General features: G+C 44.1%; 1 protein-coding gene across 2 annotated transcripts in view; it reads left to right on the forward strand.

The window, feature by feature from the left end:
- The first annotated feature begins 435 nt into the window (after positions 1-435).
- Positions 436-15,850, forward strand: part of SLIT2 (slit guidance ligand 2) — a 180,734-nt gene continuing 165,319 nt past the window's right edge. For both annotated transcript variants that reach the window (XM_083367610.1, XM_083367611.1), the window contains exons 1-3: positions 436-646; positions 2,663-2,734; positions 3,833-3,904. In XM_083367610.1, coding sequence (XP_083223736.1) covers positions 486-646; positions 2,663-2,734; positions 3,833-3,904 — 305 coding nt within the window. In that variant the 5' untranslated portion in view covers positions 436-485. The remainder of the gene's footprint in view (positions 647-2,662; positions 2,735-3,832; positions 3,905-15,850) is intronic.

The raw sequence follows: 15,850 nt of genomic DNA on the forward strand, positions 1-15,850 counted from the left end.
GGGCCACTCTCGGGGCTGCCTGCGCGGGGGAGGCGGCGGCGGCGGCGGCGGGGCTCGCTCGGTCCGCCCTTCGGCTCAGCGGCGCCCGTCCCGCTCCCAGCCCGCGCGGCGATGCGGCTCCGGCGGCTGCGGCGGGGGCTTCAGCCGGGGCCGGCCGCGTGAGGAGGCGGCGGAGGCGGCGGCGGCGGAGGCGCGGGAGGCGGAGGCTGCTCGGAGGGTCGCAATGCAGCTCGGCGCGGGCGGCGGCGGCGGCGGCGGGGCTCCGGCGTGTAGCCGGGCGGCTGCGGGCCGGCGGCGCTGAGGGCGCGAGCGAGCAGCGTCTCCGAGGGGCGGCGGCGGCGGCGGCGGATCCCGCGCGACCCTCGGGGCAGAGCGGCGCCGGGACAGCCCTCGGCCGCTCGCAGGACCTCGGCCGCGCGGCCCCAGGCGCAGGAGGAGGCGGCGGCGGCGGCGGCGGGGTGGGAGGCGGCGTCCGAGCGGAGACCATGAAGTTGCTTCTGCTGCTGCTGCTGCTGCTGGTCCGGCCGGGCGCGGGGGGCGCGCAGTCCTGCCCGCCGCCCTGCTCCTGCTCCGGCCCCAGCGTGGACTGCCACGGGCTGGCGCTGCGGAGCGTCCCCCGGAACCTGCCCCGCCACGCCGAGCGGCTGTAAGTGGGCCCGGGGAGCGCGGGGGGGGGGTCCGGGTCGCCCCCGTTGGGAAGCGCCGGGCGGGGCGGCGGGGCCGCTTTGGCCGTCCGGGCCGGCTCCCCTCTCCCCCCTCTCTGCCCCTGCCTGGCGAGGGCGCCGCGCCCGCTTCGGCCCCGCAGCCGGGGAAGCGCGGCGGTTCCTCCCTTGCGGCAGCGAAGCGCCCTCGGCCCGCCCCGGAGTCCCGTCGGGAGCCCTGGGAGCGGCGAGCCCCGAGCTGCCCGGCTTGGCCGCCCCCTCCTCCCTCCCTCGCCCGGCGAGGCTCGGCGAGCTCCCTTGGGGCCGCTGGGGGGGGGACGTCGGCTCCTTCCTCTCCCCGAATTCTTCCTCTCTCCACGCTTAGTTGGAAAGACGCCTTACCTGCCCCCCCAACCCCCCCCCACACAATTCCCTGGAGATTGCTTGTAGGAAGCTCCCGAGGGGGACCTGAAGTGGGGGCTTTTCCCTAGCAAGCGTCTTTTGCAACCCTTCAGCCTCTCCTGGAATATCGTTTTATCTCTTTGGGCAGCCTCGTCCTCCCCTCCGGGGTCACAGCCTGGCGAAGAGGCCTCGGTGCCAGGGAGACCCTTTCCCCTCCGGAAGGGAAAATGGCAAATTTGCTTTTCCAAAGTCGGTTGAAATTCTCGCTTAGCCCCTCCGGCAATAGATCCGTGTCTTGTTGATGATGGTTGGCTTTGAAGGGAGGAAGAAAGGCAGAGAGATCCAGCTGAAATATTAAATGATTAGATCCAGCTGAAATATTACATTGTTTTAGGATTCGTTTTTGCTCTAGCGTTGTCCACCTTCCTCTCGGGGAAAAAAATTTATAATTCCGAATTGTGGTGAAACATTGAGAAAAGGTTAGCTGGAGTCCATTCTGAAAAATTCTGCTGTTGCATTAGGAAAAGCAAGTTGCTTTTGAAGATTTTTATTTAAGCGGCTGGGAAAAATTGGAAATAGATGAAAAATTGTTTTTCGGGGAGTGAGAGGGGAAACGTAAGTGGCTGATAAACTCTTGAAAAACAAAAAAAATTGTCCCTGATCATTTTTGATTGCTCCCTTTAAAGGAATGTCCTAATTATTCTCTGTTTCCTTCTTAAACAATACTGCTAGTTCAAAGATTACTTTCCGTACAAAGTTATTTTTCAATAATATACCCCAAAGGATATGGCCATTTCATTTATTACTGACAACGTGGGCTGAACTGAATTTTTGTCCAGGGAAAAAAAACTTTTCCATGATTGTTTAATACTGTTTTTATATTACACTTGCGGCAAAGTTTCTGAGATGAACTTGGGCACTTCTGTGTACTTTTTAACAAAAGTTCATTTTTATTAAAACCGTGTCATTTTACCCCCATCGAAAGAAGTATTAGTTTAATGGTGTCGGTGTTTATTTTTGTTATGTAAGAAATGCTATGAAATTCATGAAAAGAGCCTAGAGGAAGCTAGAGAAGCGTTTATTCCCTTCTCCTCTCCTTGGACCTGTGGATGCCAAGAGTTTTGCTAGCTCTTATTCTCCCTTCCTTGTTTTTAATAGGAAAAAACTCAATATATCAGGATTAGATGTCCTGGCATATAATTGGAACTCCTCTGCTTTCTCTATATCCTGAAATTGTTTTCCCCAAGCCTATCTGTACAAATGTGTCTTGATTTTATATCTGTTACATAATCACCAGGCTGTTCCTGTAAGAAAACAACTCTGTAGAAACATAAGCAAAAGTTAACAATCATAACTATTCCTGTCATAAAAAGCCAAATTAATGAAACTAGTCCTTAAGATTATCCCTATTAATGTTTTTCAGGAAATGAGAGCAAAGCAAAATTTATCCAATTACATTTTTTTGTTTTTTTTTTAGAGAATTGCAACTTAAACTTAACAAATTAGGATAAGTACTAATCTTCAGTTATGCTAGAAACCTTTTCTAGCTTTTTAGAAAAATTAAGAAGCGTGACTAATGTTTATGGGATGTTTAATTTTACTGCTAATGTTTTTCTTAGGGATCTGAATGGAAATAATATCACAAGGATCACAAGAACGGATTTTGCTGGTCTAAGGCACCTTCGTGTTCTGTAAGTTTTTCTTGAATTTTATTACTGAACTTCAGTCCTATGCAAAATAGTTTTTCAACCAATAGGACTGTTTTTTTAAAAAAATAATGAATGTCTAAAATAACAGCAGCTACATTGTAAAAGAAAAGGCAGTTGTAAGAGGACTTAAAAGTTTGGAAGATTGCCACAATAGCAAGTCTGGATTGTAACCACTTGTGATTTTATGTTACTCCTTGTAACATAAAATTTATAACATTTAGTTATAAATATTGCAAAATATGTGAAATTTAAAAAAATGAGTGTGCTTTAGCAATCCACATGGAATAGAATATTTTGCAAAACCAACAAATCAGTAAATAGTTTTTAAAATACGTTGAGTGTTTGGGGTAACTTAATTAAGTAAATAAATTTAACATGATGAAGCCATGGATTATTTTTCTGATTCAAATTAAATTTGTAACTAGTTATTGGGCTCTTGAAAAACTCCTGCTTTAGGTGATACATTTGGGGGTGTGTGTTGTGTATGTATTGGGATTATGTGTGTGTGTTTGTGTGCGTGATCTGTTGTGAAGAGTAATTCTCACCAGTGACAGAAAATTGCTGTTCTGGGGCTTAATTGTAACTCATTTGTCCTATTTTAATCCATCCTTCGTGAATGAAAAGCTTTAAACTTTGGAGAGACATCTGGATCCTTCCTGTTGTGAAATAAAACATGCTTTGTGTTTGTACAATGTACTTTCTCTAAAGAGGGCCTTCATAGATTTGGCTCTGTACATACGTCTAAACTTTGTCGTTAAACAGTAGCTTTGCCTTTTTTGTAATTAAGACATACATTTTCCTCACCTCTGACCCCTGGACTTCTTAAACAGGCTTAAGGTCTCCCCCCCTCTTATTTTTTTTTTTAAAGAATGAAGAGTTCAGTCCCCCTCTAAGTGACAGTGCAATATCATGTGACAGGCTTAACCCATTAAATTGGATGGAAAGTTAAGAATAGGGTGAGAATTGCAGAGTTCATCAGGAAAGGTGACTGTAAGCTTATCCACTGCCAGGTATTGTAATAATTGGTGCTAATCACTGTTTGATTACTGGCCTTTCAAAGGGTTTTATTCTGCATTTCAGTCAACTCATGGAAAACAAGATTACTACAATTGAGAGAGGAGCATTTCAAGACTTAAAAGAGTTGGAGAGACTGTAAGTTTCTTTTTTTTTTGTAAATTAATTTTAAATCTGAGGAGGCAAGTGGACGTTTCCTTCCCTTTTTGCTTCTCTGATGTCTGTTACTCCACGTGGATTTCTCCATTGCATGGGTTATTTGTTGAAGAAAGCAGTGAAAGTTAATGCACTGCTTGCCAGTAAACGTGAATTCCATTCTTTGAAAGAAATATATATATATATTTGTAAGAGAGACTTGAGAGCTTGATTTGCAAACTATCAAAAGGTGTGAAAACAATTTTTCTGCAAAAATTACTTAAGTTAAATGGTGTAATCTAACCATAATATATGTCGATATGTTGAACCCTGTTGGTTTGGGTCAGGAACATCGCAATTAATATAAGACGTGCTATATGACATAAAATACAAGATTAAAATATGTACAAATTAAATAGATCTTGCCCAGAAACTGGCAACATTAATTGAGTTTTCTTGTGTTTCCATGAGGTCCTCAAGTGTACACTGATTGGGACACAAAGGGCAGGTATACATAGGTGTGATTGTCTGCATGTCAACCACAGTTGCAGTGAGCAGAAGCCACCGGATAGCCCCATTTGTTCAGAGCATCTCTGGATCTTGTACCTGCATGCAGTCTACTCAACAATGTCCATGCTTCCCAGCTTTCGTCAGACCTGGGTGCCAGCTCCTCCGTTGGTTCCATAAAGTGCTGGTTCTTTGTAGCTTTCCATATTCCCTGTCTTAACTAAAGTAAACAATTGAAGAATTGAGGGGTCCTTGATGGTCTCTTGAGCTTGCTTGTTTTCTTGCAGATGTTTCATTACTCAAACTCTGCGACATCATCAGTGCTAGCAGACTGATGATGGATAGGATAAAAGACTGATGATGGATAAAAATAGGACTAGCCCTGATGATGTTACCTAGTTTGGGTCATGAAACATCTGTAAGGAAACAACCAAGCTCAGAAAGCACCAAGGACCCCACATTCCTGCCCCCCCTCCTCCTCCTCCTACTACTACTACTCCACAATCCCTATTTCCTTCTAACCCTGATGATGTCAGCTAGTTTGGGTCATGAAACATCTGCAAGAAAACCACCAAGCTCGGAGAGCACCAGGGATCCCTCATGTCAACCGTGAGCTACAAATATTCTTTATTAATTAAAGAGTTGGAAGGAAGAATTTGTGATGTGGCGTGATAAATTCAGCTATTGTGTAAAAGGGGGAAAAAGATCAAAAAGTGATCAACTTTAACTAAATAATATTTGCATTGCATTGGATGTAAACAAAATAGGAAAAAATTGGTTTAAATAATTAGTTGGTGGTAAAACTCTTAAGAGATTTATCCTGTTCCTTTAAGTGTTTTGTTGGCAAATTCCTTAGCTAACATCTCTGAAAGTTACATTTTGGTAGGGTGGATATTGATTTTGGTAGCACTTAAGCATTAGGATTTAAGTTGGGAGAGTATTTCCATATGTGTCCTTAGTTGTGTGCTTTGCTTACATTCCCACCTTTTCAAAACAACACTTCATTAGTTCTGCAAGCACTGTTTTCTCTCTTTTTTTTTAAAAAAAATGTGTATGGATGCAGTTTATTCTTCTGTTCCATTTTTAGGAATTATTACTCAAGAGACAGAGTCCGTTAGGTCATCCTTTGAACAAGAGTTAAAATAGTGAAGAACAGGTTGATTTTGTGTTTAGTTGTAAAAAAAAGAAGATATTTGTCTTGAGTCCAGAACTTGTCCTTTGAGATTTATTACCTGCCTTTATAAGAGTGGATAAAAATGGAAGTTGAGGGATGAATTTCTCTCTGTAATTGTATGGAGATTCTGCTTATTGTTTTCCTCTTATAGAAGGGGTCTTCAAACTTGGCCCTCTTATGACTTGTGAACTTCAACTTCCAGAATTCCTCAGCCAGTGATGATGGCTGAGGAATTCTGGGAGTTGAAGTCCACAAGTCATAAAAGAGCCAAGTTTGAAGACCCCTGTCTTACAGAGCTATCATAGACAGACAGACACATAACCTTTGGGTCAGTCTTGACTCCTGCCTAACAAACGCCTGCCGTTTTCTTTGCAAGATTTCAGAAGCGGCTTGCCATTACCTGCATCCTGTGGCTGAGGGAGAGAGACTGGCCCAGGGTCGCCAACTGGCTTCATGTCTGAAACGGGACTCAAATTCCTGGTTTCTGAGTTCCTAGCCTGATGCCTTAACCACTACACCAAATTTGGTCTCGAGGAAATTATCTTTAATTTGTTTTTAAAAAATGTAACATTCCCACCCCAGCAGACACCTGGTAGAGCACTGTGGGAAGTGACCAAAGGGAATTCAGAACTTAAAGGTTTGCGTAGCTCCATTTTGAACACTCAAAACAAATAACTTTCTGATTTGTTGCTTGGCATCCATACCAAACTTTAACGCAAACATTTTCTTGAGTATGTTGTTAAATAAGCCTGTCGTATTCTTACAGGGTTTTGATCTCATAGTAACAAATTAAAATTGTGTGTCGTGAAATGTGTTCCAAAATATTGTTCTAAGCTACTTACTATATTTTTTACCCTCCTATGGATATAGACATGGATATTTGTTACGCAAGGGGATAAAGCTGAATTGTTTCAGAAGGGGAAAATAATTTGGAATGGCTGTTTGTGCAGGCCAAAATTCTTGAAACCGCCTGGCTCCTGGCTAACAGCAAATTAAGAGTAAAATGTGCCTTTTTGTTTTGACAATTTCCATGTTTAGCTAATAGAAGCTGCTGACAGTAGATTCTCCTTTTTAAGGTGTCATGTTCAAAGGTTGTAAGAAGCTTGTTGATACTTAGTATATGTTAATAATCATTCAAGATGTTTGTAAACCAACTGTACAGCTGAAGATTTTTTGATCTTTTCAGTTGATTAATACTGAATACAAATACTTGGTGAGGAGGTTTTGCAGCTTTGACAATGAGTTTTCTATTTAATTCAGGGAATAGGGTTTTAAGATATAAGGTTTGGTTTCTGGCAGGTTGATCCTGTGGTCCTCAGGCACCTGACTCTGCAGGTGTATTGTTCTTTTCGTAATACGTTTTCCTAATGCAAAAGGATACGTTTCTCTTTTCCATGAGTGGATCCTCATATGCTTTGGGGGGGGCGGATTATATTGAATGTGCAAGTGTTTGTGGTCATTCAGGATCTGCTGTGTGTCTAGCAAGAATCAGGATGAAAGAGAATGTAACAAAGGGGGTCCGTGTTTCAAGTATTTTCTGTACTTTATTCAGTTTTCTAGCAAGAACTTTTTCAATTTTTTTTTGCATTTTTTCAAATGTGCTAATACTTTTCACAACATCTTTAAAATAAACAAAAACCCATGTAACAATTGCTCTATAATCAAGGGCAGGGATAGGCAGCCTTGGCTCTTTTATGACTGGTGGACTTCAACTCCCAGAATTCCTGAGCCAGCATGGCTCAGCTTGGAAACCTCTCCCTTTCCCCTCAGCGTGGCTGGCTCAGGAATTCTGGGAGTTGAAGTCCACCAGTCCTAAAGGAGCCGAGGTTGCCTACCCGTGGTCTAGGGAAAGAATTAAAAATGAAGGTGAGTAGGAAATGAAACCGTAACATGGCCCGGAGCTTGGATGTTCCTCTTACCTCCCTTCCACTAAGCTTAAAACAGTAAAGGGAGAGATGAGTTAACTCCCTTTGCCCAGAGACATCTTAACGTTTATTGCCCTGTGAAACAGGCTGAGGAAAAATGGTGACTTGACTCGCGCTCAATATCAAAACACAGATCAGGGCAACATGCTGCATTTTGGATCTCGAAGACCTGGTGATCAGGACTGTCAGTTAGATTTAACACCAAACTATTAGCCACGTTCCACGGGAAAGAAAGAAGGAAATGTGTCAAGTCAGAAAACCAGGTCTTCCTTCCGTGGCGGAAGGAAAGGGAGCGCCAACCGAAGAGATTAAACTAACAAGATAGCCAAAGCTGACTTTTCCTTGTGAAAGCTACGTTCCCAACCTCTGAGTAAGAAGCCGACTCATGGTGCTTCAGCTACTCTCCCAACCCTCGTTCCCTGCTCTTCTCTGCAGAGTTCAGCCAAGTTCAGCTAGACAGACCGTCCCAACATATTTGGCATGGTAACTGAGACGTAGCCATCATCAACGGAGCCCCGAAGACCGTCTCTTCTCACAGCTGCCATTAGAACGAGGCTGAACTCTTGTGGGGTCAGGAAACACTGAGGAAAGGGGAGAAGTGGTCTCTGTCGCTGCTCATGCCCTGGCATTTTGATCCTCTGAATGCTGGCCTCTCCTGAAGAGATGGGCAAGTCCCAGAGGGAGCCTTGTGTGAACAGAAGAGCAGAGGTTTGGCACACAAGATGCTTCAGGTTAATAACACCCCCCCCCCACAACTGCTGCCTTCCAGAGAGGAACTCCTGACCACTAATATAACTGAGAGTGTAAGATATCGATTGACCTGATAGTTCTGCATTTAGGCAAGTGTTTGACTTGTTTACACCCAGGAGGTCTTTCCTTGGGTCTGAATTTTTAGCTGGTTGACTAACTGTTGAGAGTTGGGGCATGTGAGCTTTGCTACTTTCTTCCCTGCCCTGCCCTCCCCTTCCCCTTCCCAAACTTTACTTCTACATGCACAGAGAGAGACAGACAAACCCTCATTATTATGGTTAGGATAAACAAAGGATGCACCAGGAACTTTTCCTCCCCCCCACACATATTTAAGAGGGTCCCTGGCTTGCAAGGAGGTGAGCAGGATTCAGCCCCATCCCTTTGTGAGTATTGGATGGCTGACTGGTTGCTATGGAGAGAGGAAAGGCATAGTAATGCCCAGCGGGTAACACTTTCAGCGTCATGAAGCCGACTGGGTCTTCGCTTGGGTACTTGGGAGAGGTGCCATCTGGTCCCTGCGCCTCGCCTTTGTCTCTGAGCTGGCATCCAGGCCCACCCTTCTGGGTTGCCTACCTGGCGTTTCTGGAAGTCGGCGGGCTGCCTGCAGCCTACTTCCCACCTTTGACCTCCCACCTTTGGCCCCGTGAGGGGGACTGGGAGAGACGGGCTCCTGCTGCTTAGAACGGTGTTTGTTCTCTTTGTTTTTATCTGTGTGTTTTTCATTCCTGGTGACTCCATGGGGAACACTTTTGCTGGTCTTTATTTGGCCACCTTTTTGGATGTGGTTTGCCATTGACTTCTTCCCGGGGCTGAGAGAGAGAGAGAGAGAGAGACTGGCCCAAAGTCACCCAGCAGGCTTTATGTTTAAGGCAGGATTAGAACTGGTGGTCTCTCGGCGTCCGGCTCAAGGCCTTTGACCACTACACAAAACGGGATCTCTTTTTTAACTGCAGAATTGGAAAAAGATTTCCAGCGTTGAGGAAACGTTGTGGCCAAGAAGACTGCAGTGAATCAAGTCTTTTGTTTTTTCCCTGTGCCTCATTTATTGCAACAGCTCTGGCTGCTTCATAAATTGAACATTGTTAGACCATTACATAATTTGCCAAAGAGTGTAGGAAGTGAAAAAAATGTAGATTATAGCTACTTGAATGCTTGCCCAACAGATTTGGGGAGTCGGAAGGAGTGTCATGTGACATATAAGAGCGAGCTTACTCTCCAGGAAACCCCCTAGAAGTTAGCTGAGCTTTCCGCTTGCTTTCCTGCATCCCTCTGCTTGGATCACGCTAGGAGGAACCTTGTTCCTTGCCAGCAATTCTTCATGCTGGATTATGACTGACAGGATGGAAGAAATTTTGATAAGACCGCCACAGGATTCTCTTTAAATCCTGAACTTTTCCCTCGCTGGCTCCTTATTCGATTTGATTTCTTTTTATATGTCATATTGGCAGAATTGGATCAGCTTTGGTAGTTACCATTGTTGCACACACCCCTTCCCCAAATTCACAATGATGCGCACATTGTTCTACTTCAGTGATGTAGGGTGTGATATAGATAGATAGATAGATAGATAGATAGATAGATAGATAGATAGATAGATAGATAGATAGAGATTAGATATAGATATAGATATAGATATAGAAAGATATATATATATATATATATATATATATATATATATATATATATATATAGATATATATAGATATATATAGATATATATAGATATATATAGATATATATAGATATAGATATATATAGATATATATAGATATATATAGATATATATAGATATATAGATAGATATATATAGATATATAGATATATATAGATAGATATAGATAGATATAGATATAGAAATAGATATAGATACATAGATAGATAGATAGATAGATATAGATATAGATATAGATAGATATAGATATAGATATATAGATAGATATGAAAATGATTGTTTCTCTTCATAAATCAATTTAGAGAATTCTATAACTTGTGAATTGACTAAGGAAGGGCATGTAAAATTGAAGGCTGTGTTGTGATGTCATGTTTACAAAATAGAAGTTGAAGAACGAGCTGCGTGTGTTAGATCGGCCCTCCTTTCCCCCCTTGTGTCCTATTAAGTGAGCTCATTAGATCTGAACCGGGTGGGGATCTGTAGTCCTACTGGAAGAACTGCTCAATCTATATTTTGCTACCGTTGCATACATCATGAACTGCTATATTTAATTAAGAATGGAAGACACACAAAGTGCCTACAAAACACCCTAGAATTGTGCTTTAGTGGCTGCAGAATGGAACATGAAAGTATTATCTGTCTACCTGTCTGTCCATCCGTCCATCCACCCACCCATCCATTCATCCATCTGCCCATCCACCCACCCATCCACTCACCCACCCATCCACTCACCCACCCATCCATCCACCCACCCACCCACCCACTCAACCATCCACCCACCCATCCACCCATCCATCCATCCATCCATCCACCCACCCACCCACCCACCCACCCACACACACACACACACACACACACCCCTTGCCAGCCATCCAGTCATCGTAAGTGTGAAAAACACTTTTTTTTCAGTGCCACTGTAACTGAGCGGTCACTAAATGAATCTTGTAAGTCGAGGACGACCTGTATCGGGATCCTCTACTCATCCCCAAGGGTGCTGCATTCGTGCCCAATGATCCCAGGGAAAGGAGGGGGGCTCTGGGAAAGACACGGCCGCCTTAAAGCACCGCAGGGGCCGCAGTCACAGCCTTAGGAGCCCAAAGGGTCCCTTTGCAAGTGGATCTGAGGCACTGAGCAATTTCACGGCTTGCAGGCACCAGCAGATGAGGGTTAAAAACATTGGGGAAAGTTTGTGAAGCTTTCCTCGGGGCCTAGTTGTTAACACTTTTCCCCAGTCTGATATTGTGCGTATGTGCCATTCCCTATCCCCTCTAATCAAGATGGCCTGTTGCTATGGAAATGCTTGCTAGGGACTGTGGAAACTGACGATAAGTGTACCTAGCAGGTGCCTTATTAAGAGGTTTTAATATGACTCTGCTGGCCGATGATAAAGCAGACAAAACCTTGACCTTGTTTCAGGATGTTTTAGTAGTCACCGATTCAGCTTTTAAGAAGGACTATCAAACTGGGGGGTCCTTGGTGCTACCTGAGCTTGCTTGTTTTCTTGCAGATATTTCATTCCCCGAACTAGGTAACGTCATCAGAAGGGAGGGGGGTTTGTGGAGAGGAAGAGGAAGAGGAAGAGGAAGAAGAAGAGGAGGAGGAGGAGGAGGAATAGGAGAAGAAGAAGAAGAAGAAGAAGAAGAAGAAGAAGAAGAAGAAGAAGAAGAAGAAGAAGAAGAAGAAGAAGAAATATTGATGCTCTCTGTGTTTGCTTGTTTTCTTGCAAACGTTTCATTACCCAAACTAGGTAACATCCTCAAGGCCAGCCCTGATGATGTCACCTAGTTTGGGGTAATGAAACATCTGCAAGGAAACCATCAAGCTCAGAGAGCGCCAAGGAGCCCTCATGTTAATGCTGAGTTACAAATATCCTCCTTTATTAGAAATATCAAACTGTTTCCAGGAGCATCATTAATCACCCTACTTAGGAGTTTCTAATGGTTAGAATAACTTTTCAAAAGTAAATTGAGCCTTGGTGGAGCAGTGGGCTAATGCCTCCTTAAGTAACACCAGCTGCCTGCAATTAGTGCAGGTTCGAGTCCCACCAGGCTCAAGGTTGACTCAGCCTTCCATCCTTCCGAGGTAGGTAAATGAGGACCCAGATTGTTGGGGGCAATTAAGCTGACTTTGTAATAATGCCGCTTGGGGTGTGTGTGAGTGAAAGCCCTAATAAGCAGGCATATACATAGAATGAAGGCTATTGCTAAGCACATTGGTTTGTGCTTCTTAGATTGTAAGCTGCCCTGAGTCTTCGGAGAAGGGCGGGATATAAATGGGATTAAAATAAATAAATAAATGTAGCTGTTGTGTTTTTCCAAGGGTAGCATAGCTTCCTTTCTCTGAAGGGAAAACCTTCGTGTAGGTTAGAAGTTTCTAAATCCGAGAAAGAGGAAGACGTGGCCCCACAATGGAAGAGGCTGCAAAATACTTCAGCTTTTCCAGTAGGCAAGCTCTTGCTATTTGCTATTTAAAAACGTCCGTCATTTTTATTGACCCTGTGCAACGCACGCTTCTTTGCATTCCAAAATGCTAGATAAATACTGACTTCAATCTTATACCCTCGTTCTTTTTGATGCATGATATTCAGGGCAGGGAAGAAGAAAATTGAATAGTTTATGGTTGATTGCCTTAACCTGTTTGTAAGAACTTGCCTGTAAACTGCTAGCATTTTTATTTATCTATTTATTTTAGATTTGCTACAGTATTTCACCGTGACAAGTAGTCCTTGTTGGTGTGAAATACGTAATATGAAATAGACCTCTAAAGAGGAGATCCTAGGAGTCTCCAGAAGGAAGTGGGCAGTAGGAGGAGCAAATGATGTTATTATATGCACACAGGTCCCAAAGTTGCTTTTCCCAAAAGGCACCTGCACTTTCTTGGTTTTTTTCTCCGAAAACCTCTCGCTTCTCATCCAAGACGCTTCTTCAGTTCTTCGTGGATGAGAAGCGAAACATTTTCAAGGAAGCTATTTTGAAGATCTAATAAACTTCAGAACTGAAGAAGCTTCTTGGCTGAGAAGAGAAACGTTTTCAAGGAAAAAAAACAGAAAGTGCAGGTGCCTTTTGGAAAGCAGCTTTGAGACAACCATGACAACCATGATGATTGAGAATCTCCATCGATATATATATATATGTAGATCTAGAGTCTCGGGTTTCTTCCCGCGTTCCTTTCATCTTCAGAAAGTTGCGGCGACGTTTCGACGAAATCCCATCCGTCATCATCAGGCCGGAGTGTTCCTCCTGCTGCTACCAGGAGCAATGCGTGGTCTGGCTGTTCCTTTCCTTCCAACTGCCGGTGGGGCTGTGTTCTGACTGGGAGCAGGCGTGGCTGTTTTCTGATTGGGTGGGGGTGTCCTCCGACTGGGTGGAGGCGTGGTTGTCTTCTGATTGAGTGGAGGCGTGGCTGTCTTCTGATTGGGTGGATGCGTGGCTGTCCCCTGATTGGTTGGAGGCGTGGCCGTCCTCCGACTGGGTGGGGTGTTTTCCGAATGGGTGGGGTTCTTTGTTGTGTTGTAATATCCAAATCACAACACTCAGGATATTACAACACAACAAAGAACCCCACCCATTCGGAACACACCCCACCCAGTCGGAGGACGGCCACGCCTCCAACCAATCAGGGGACAGCCACGCATCCACCCAATCAGAAGACAGCCACGCCTCCACTCAATCAGAAGACAACCACGCCTCCACCCAGTCGGAGGACACCCCCACCCAATCAGAAAGCAGCCACGCCTCCTCCCAGTCAGAACACAGCCCCACTGGCAGTTGGAAGGAAAGGAACAGCCAGACCACGCATTGCTCCTGGTAGCAGCAGGAGGAACACTCCGGCCTGATGATGACGGATGGGATTTCATCGAAACGTCGCCACAACTTTCTGAAGATGAAAGGAACGCGGGAAGAAACCCGAGACTCTAGATCTACACATACAGACACCCACGAGAATCTACGAAAACATATATATATATATATATATATATATATATATATATATATATATATATATATATATATATATATATATGAGCTTAAATGGACTCCAGAAGATGGTAGAGGACAGGAAGGCCTGGAGGAATGTTGTCCATAGGGTCGCGATGGGTCGGACACAACTTCACAGCTAACAACAACAACAATATATATATATGTGTGTGTGTGTGTGTGTGTAAATTATTCAAATTGCTAATAAAGAGTTAGGGAGGCTGATATGGCCATTTCGAACTTCTTTTGTTCTCATCAGTCAGTCATACCCTTTATCTGAGATTCGAACCTCGGCTAATAATATATTAGGCAGTTATTTTAACCCCTAGGCCATACACACACACACACACACACACACACACACACACACACATTGTATCTCATATAATGTCAATGTTTGGACTGTGCAAGTATTAAATTGATTTCAGTTGCACGATGACATCATGATACCCACAAGGTCATTTTGCTGATATTGTGGCTTTTACTGGATGCCATCCAGTCCTGGTCATCTGAGCTAATAGGCAAAGCTGTACCTTGAATTAAGCTTTTAAATATTGGAAAGGTGAGACCTGCATTTGCCCACTTCAGCCAGAGATCAGATCACCCACCACATGCTGAACCATCTGAACTTGCTTTACATTCAAGGATACTATTAATAACCAAGCTCTGATAGTTTGGAAACTCATCTTCTCCATAGTTATCTGTCTTTATAAAATAAGGATTGCTGCTGGCAGACTAATTTGAGCTGATGAAAAACATTTCAAGTCGTACCTGAACTCCACTGTGCACTAAAGGGAGAAATAAATAATCCTATCGGCAGACTCCAAACTTGGTCTATAATGGAGTCGTAACTTGACTATATGGGCTTGGAAGCCATCACCCAAATCCAATAAACCAATAATTGACATCTGATTAAGATAAAAGCTCAGTTTATTAGCCACAATCCACTTTGTTGTTGTCTTCAAACACCTGTTTAGCGTGTCTCCTGCCTCACCAGACAGTTGGAAAGGAGAAATGGAGCTCACTGGATATCGTCAACTTAACGATCTGTCACTGCAAACCATCATGGTCCAGTTCTCGGTGGTTTTATGTAGAGTTAGATGCGAAACACCCACCGGAATCCAGTACAGTATCAACTTACTCTACCCCTCAGCATATGAATCACAGAACGTCACTTAGAATATAGAATAGAACAACAGAGATGGAAGGGACCTTGGAGGTCTTCTAGTCCAACCCTCTGGAAACCCTATACCATTTCAGACAAGTGGCTGTCCAGTCTCTTCTTAAAAACTTCCAGTGTTGGAGCATCCACAACTTCTGATGGCAAACTTGTCTGATGGCAACCTGATTAATTGTCCTCACTGTCAGGAAGTTTCTCCTTAGTTCTCCTTGATCAGCTTCCATCCGTGGCTTCTTCTCCTGCCCTTTGCGGAATAGATTGTCCCCCTCTTCTTTGAAGATGGCAATTTGCCAGCACCGCTGCTGTCATGAAAGAGGAAGAAAACCATTCAAGTACAATTCAAATCCAGGAAAGGGTTTTGTTTTTTTTGAAGATAACTTGGTTAAAAAACTGGCTCTGCCTGTTGGTTCCAGGAACAGAAAACGTTGATTCTTCTGGCATAGGTTGTTCGGGATACATTGGATGTCATAAGGGGTCAAGAAGGTTGATGAAAAGGGATCTTAAATGTTGTCTTCTGAGGGTAGTTCTCCATTTACAACGGTTTGCTTAGTGGCCATTCAAAGATGCAACGACACTTTAAAAAGTGACACGACCGTTTCTCACCCTTACGACCGTCGCAGCATCCCCGTAGCCACACGATCAAAATCCAGACACTTGGGCAACTGACTCATACTTATGACGGTCGCAGTGTCCCGGGGTCACGTGATCCCCCTTTTGCAACCTTCTGACCAGCAAAATCCAGCGGGGAAGCCAGATTCACCTAA

Source organism: Vipera ursinii, assembly GCF_947247035.1.
Source record: "Vipera ursinii genome assembly, chromosome: 7".
Classification (NCBI taxonomy): domain Eukaryota; kingdom Metazoa; phylum Chordata; class Lepidosauria; order Squamata; family Viperidae; genus Vipera; species Vipera ursinii.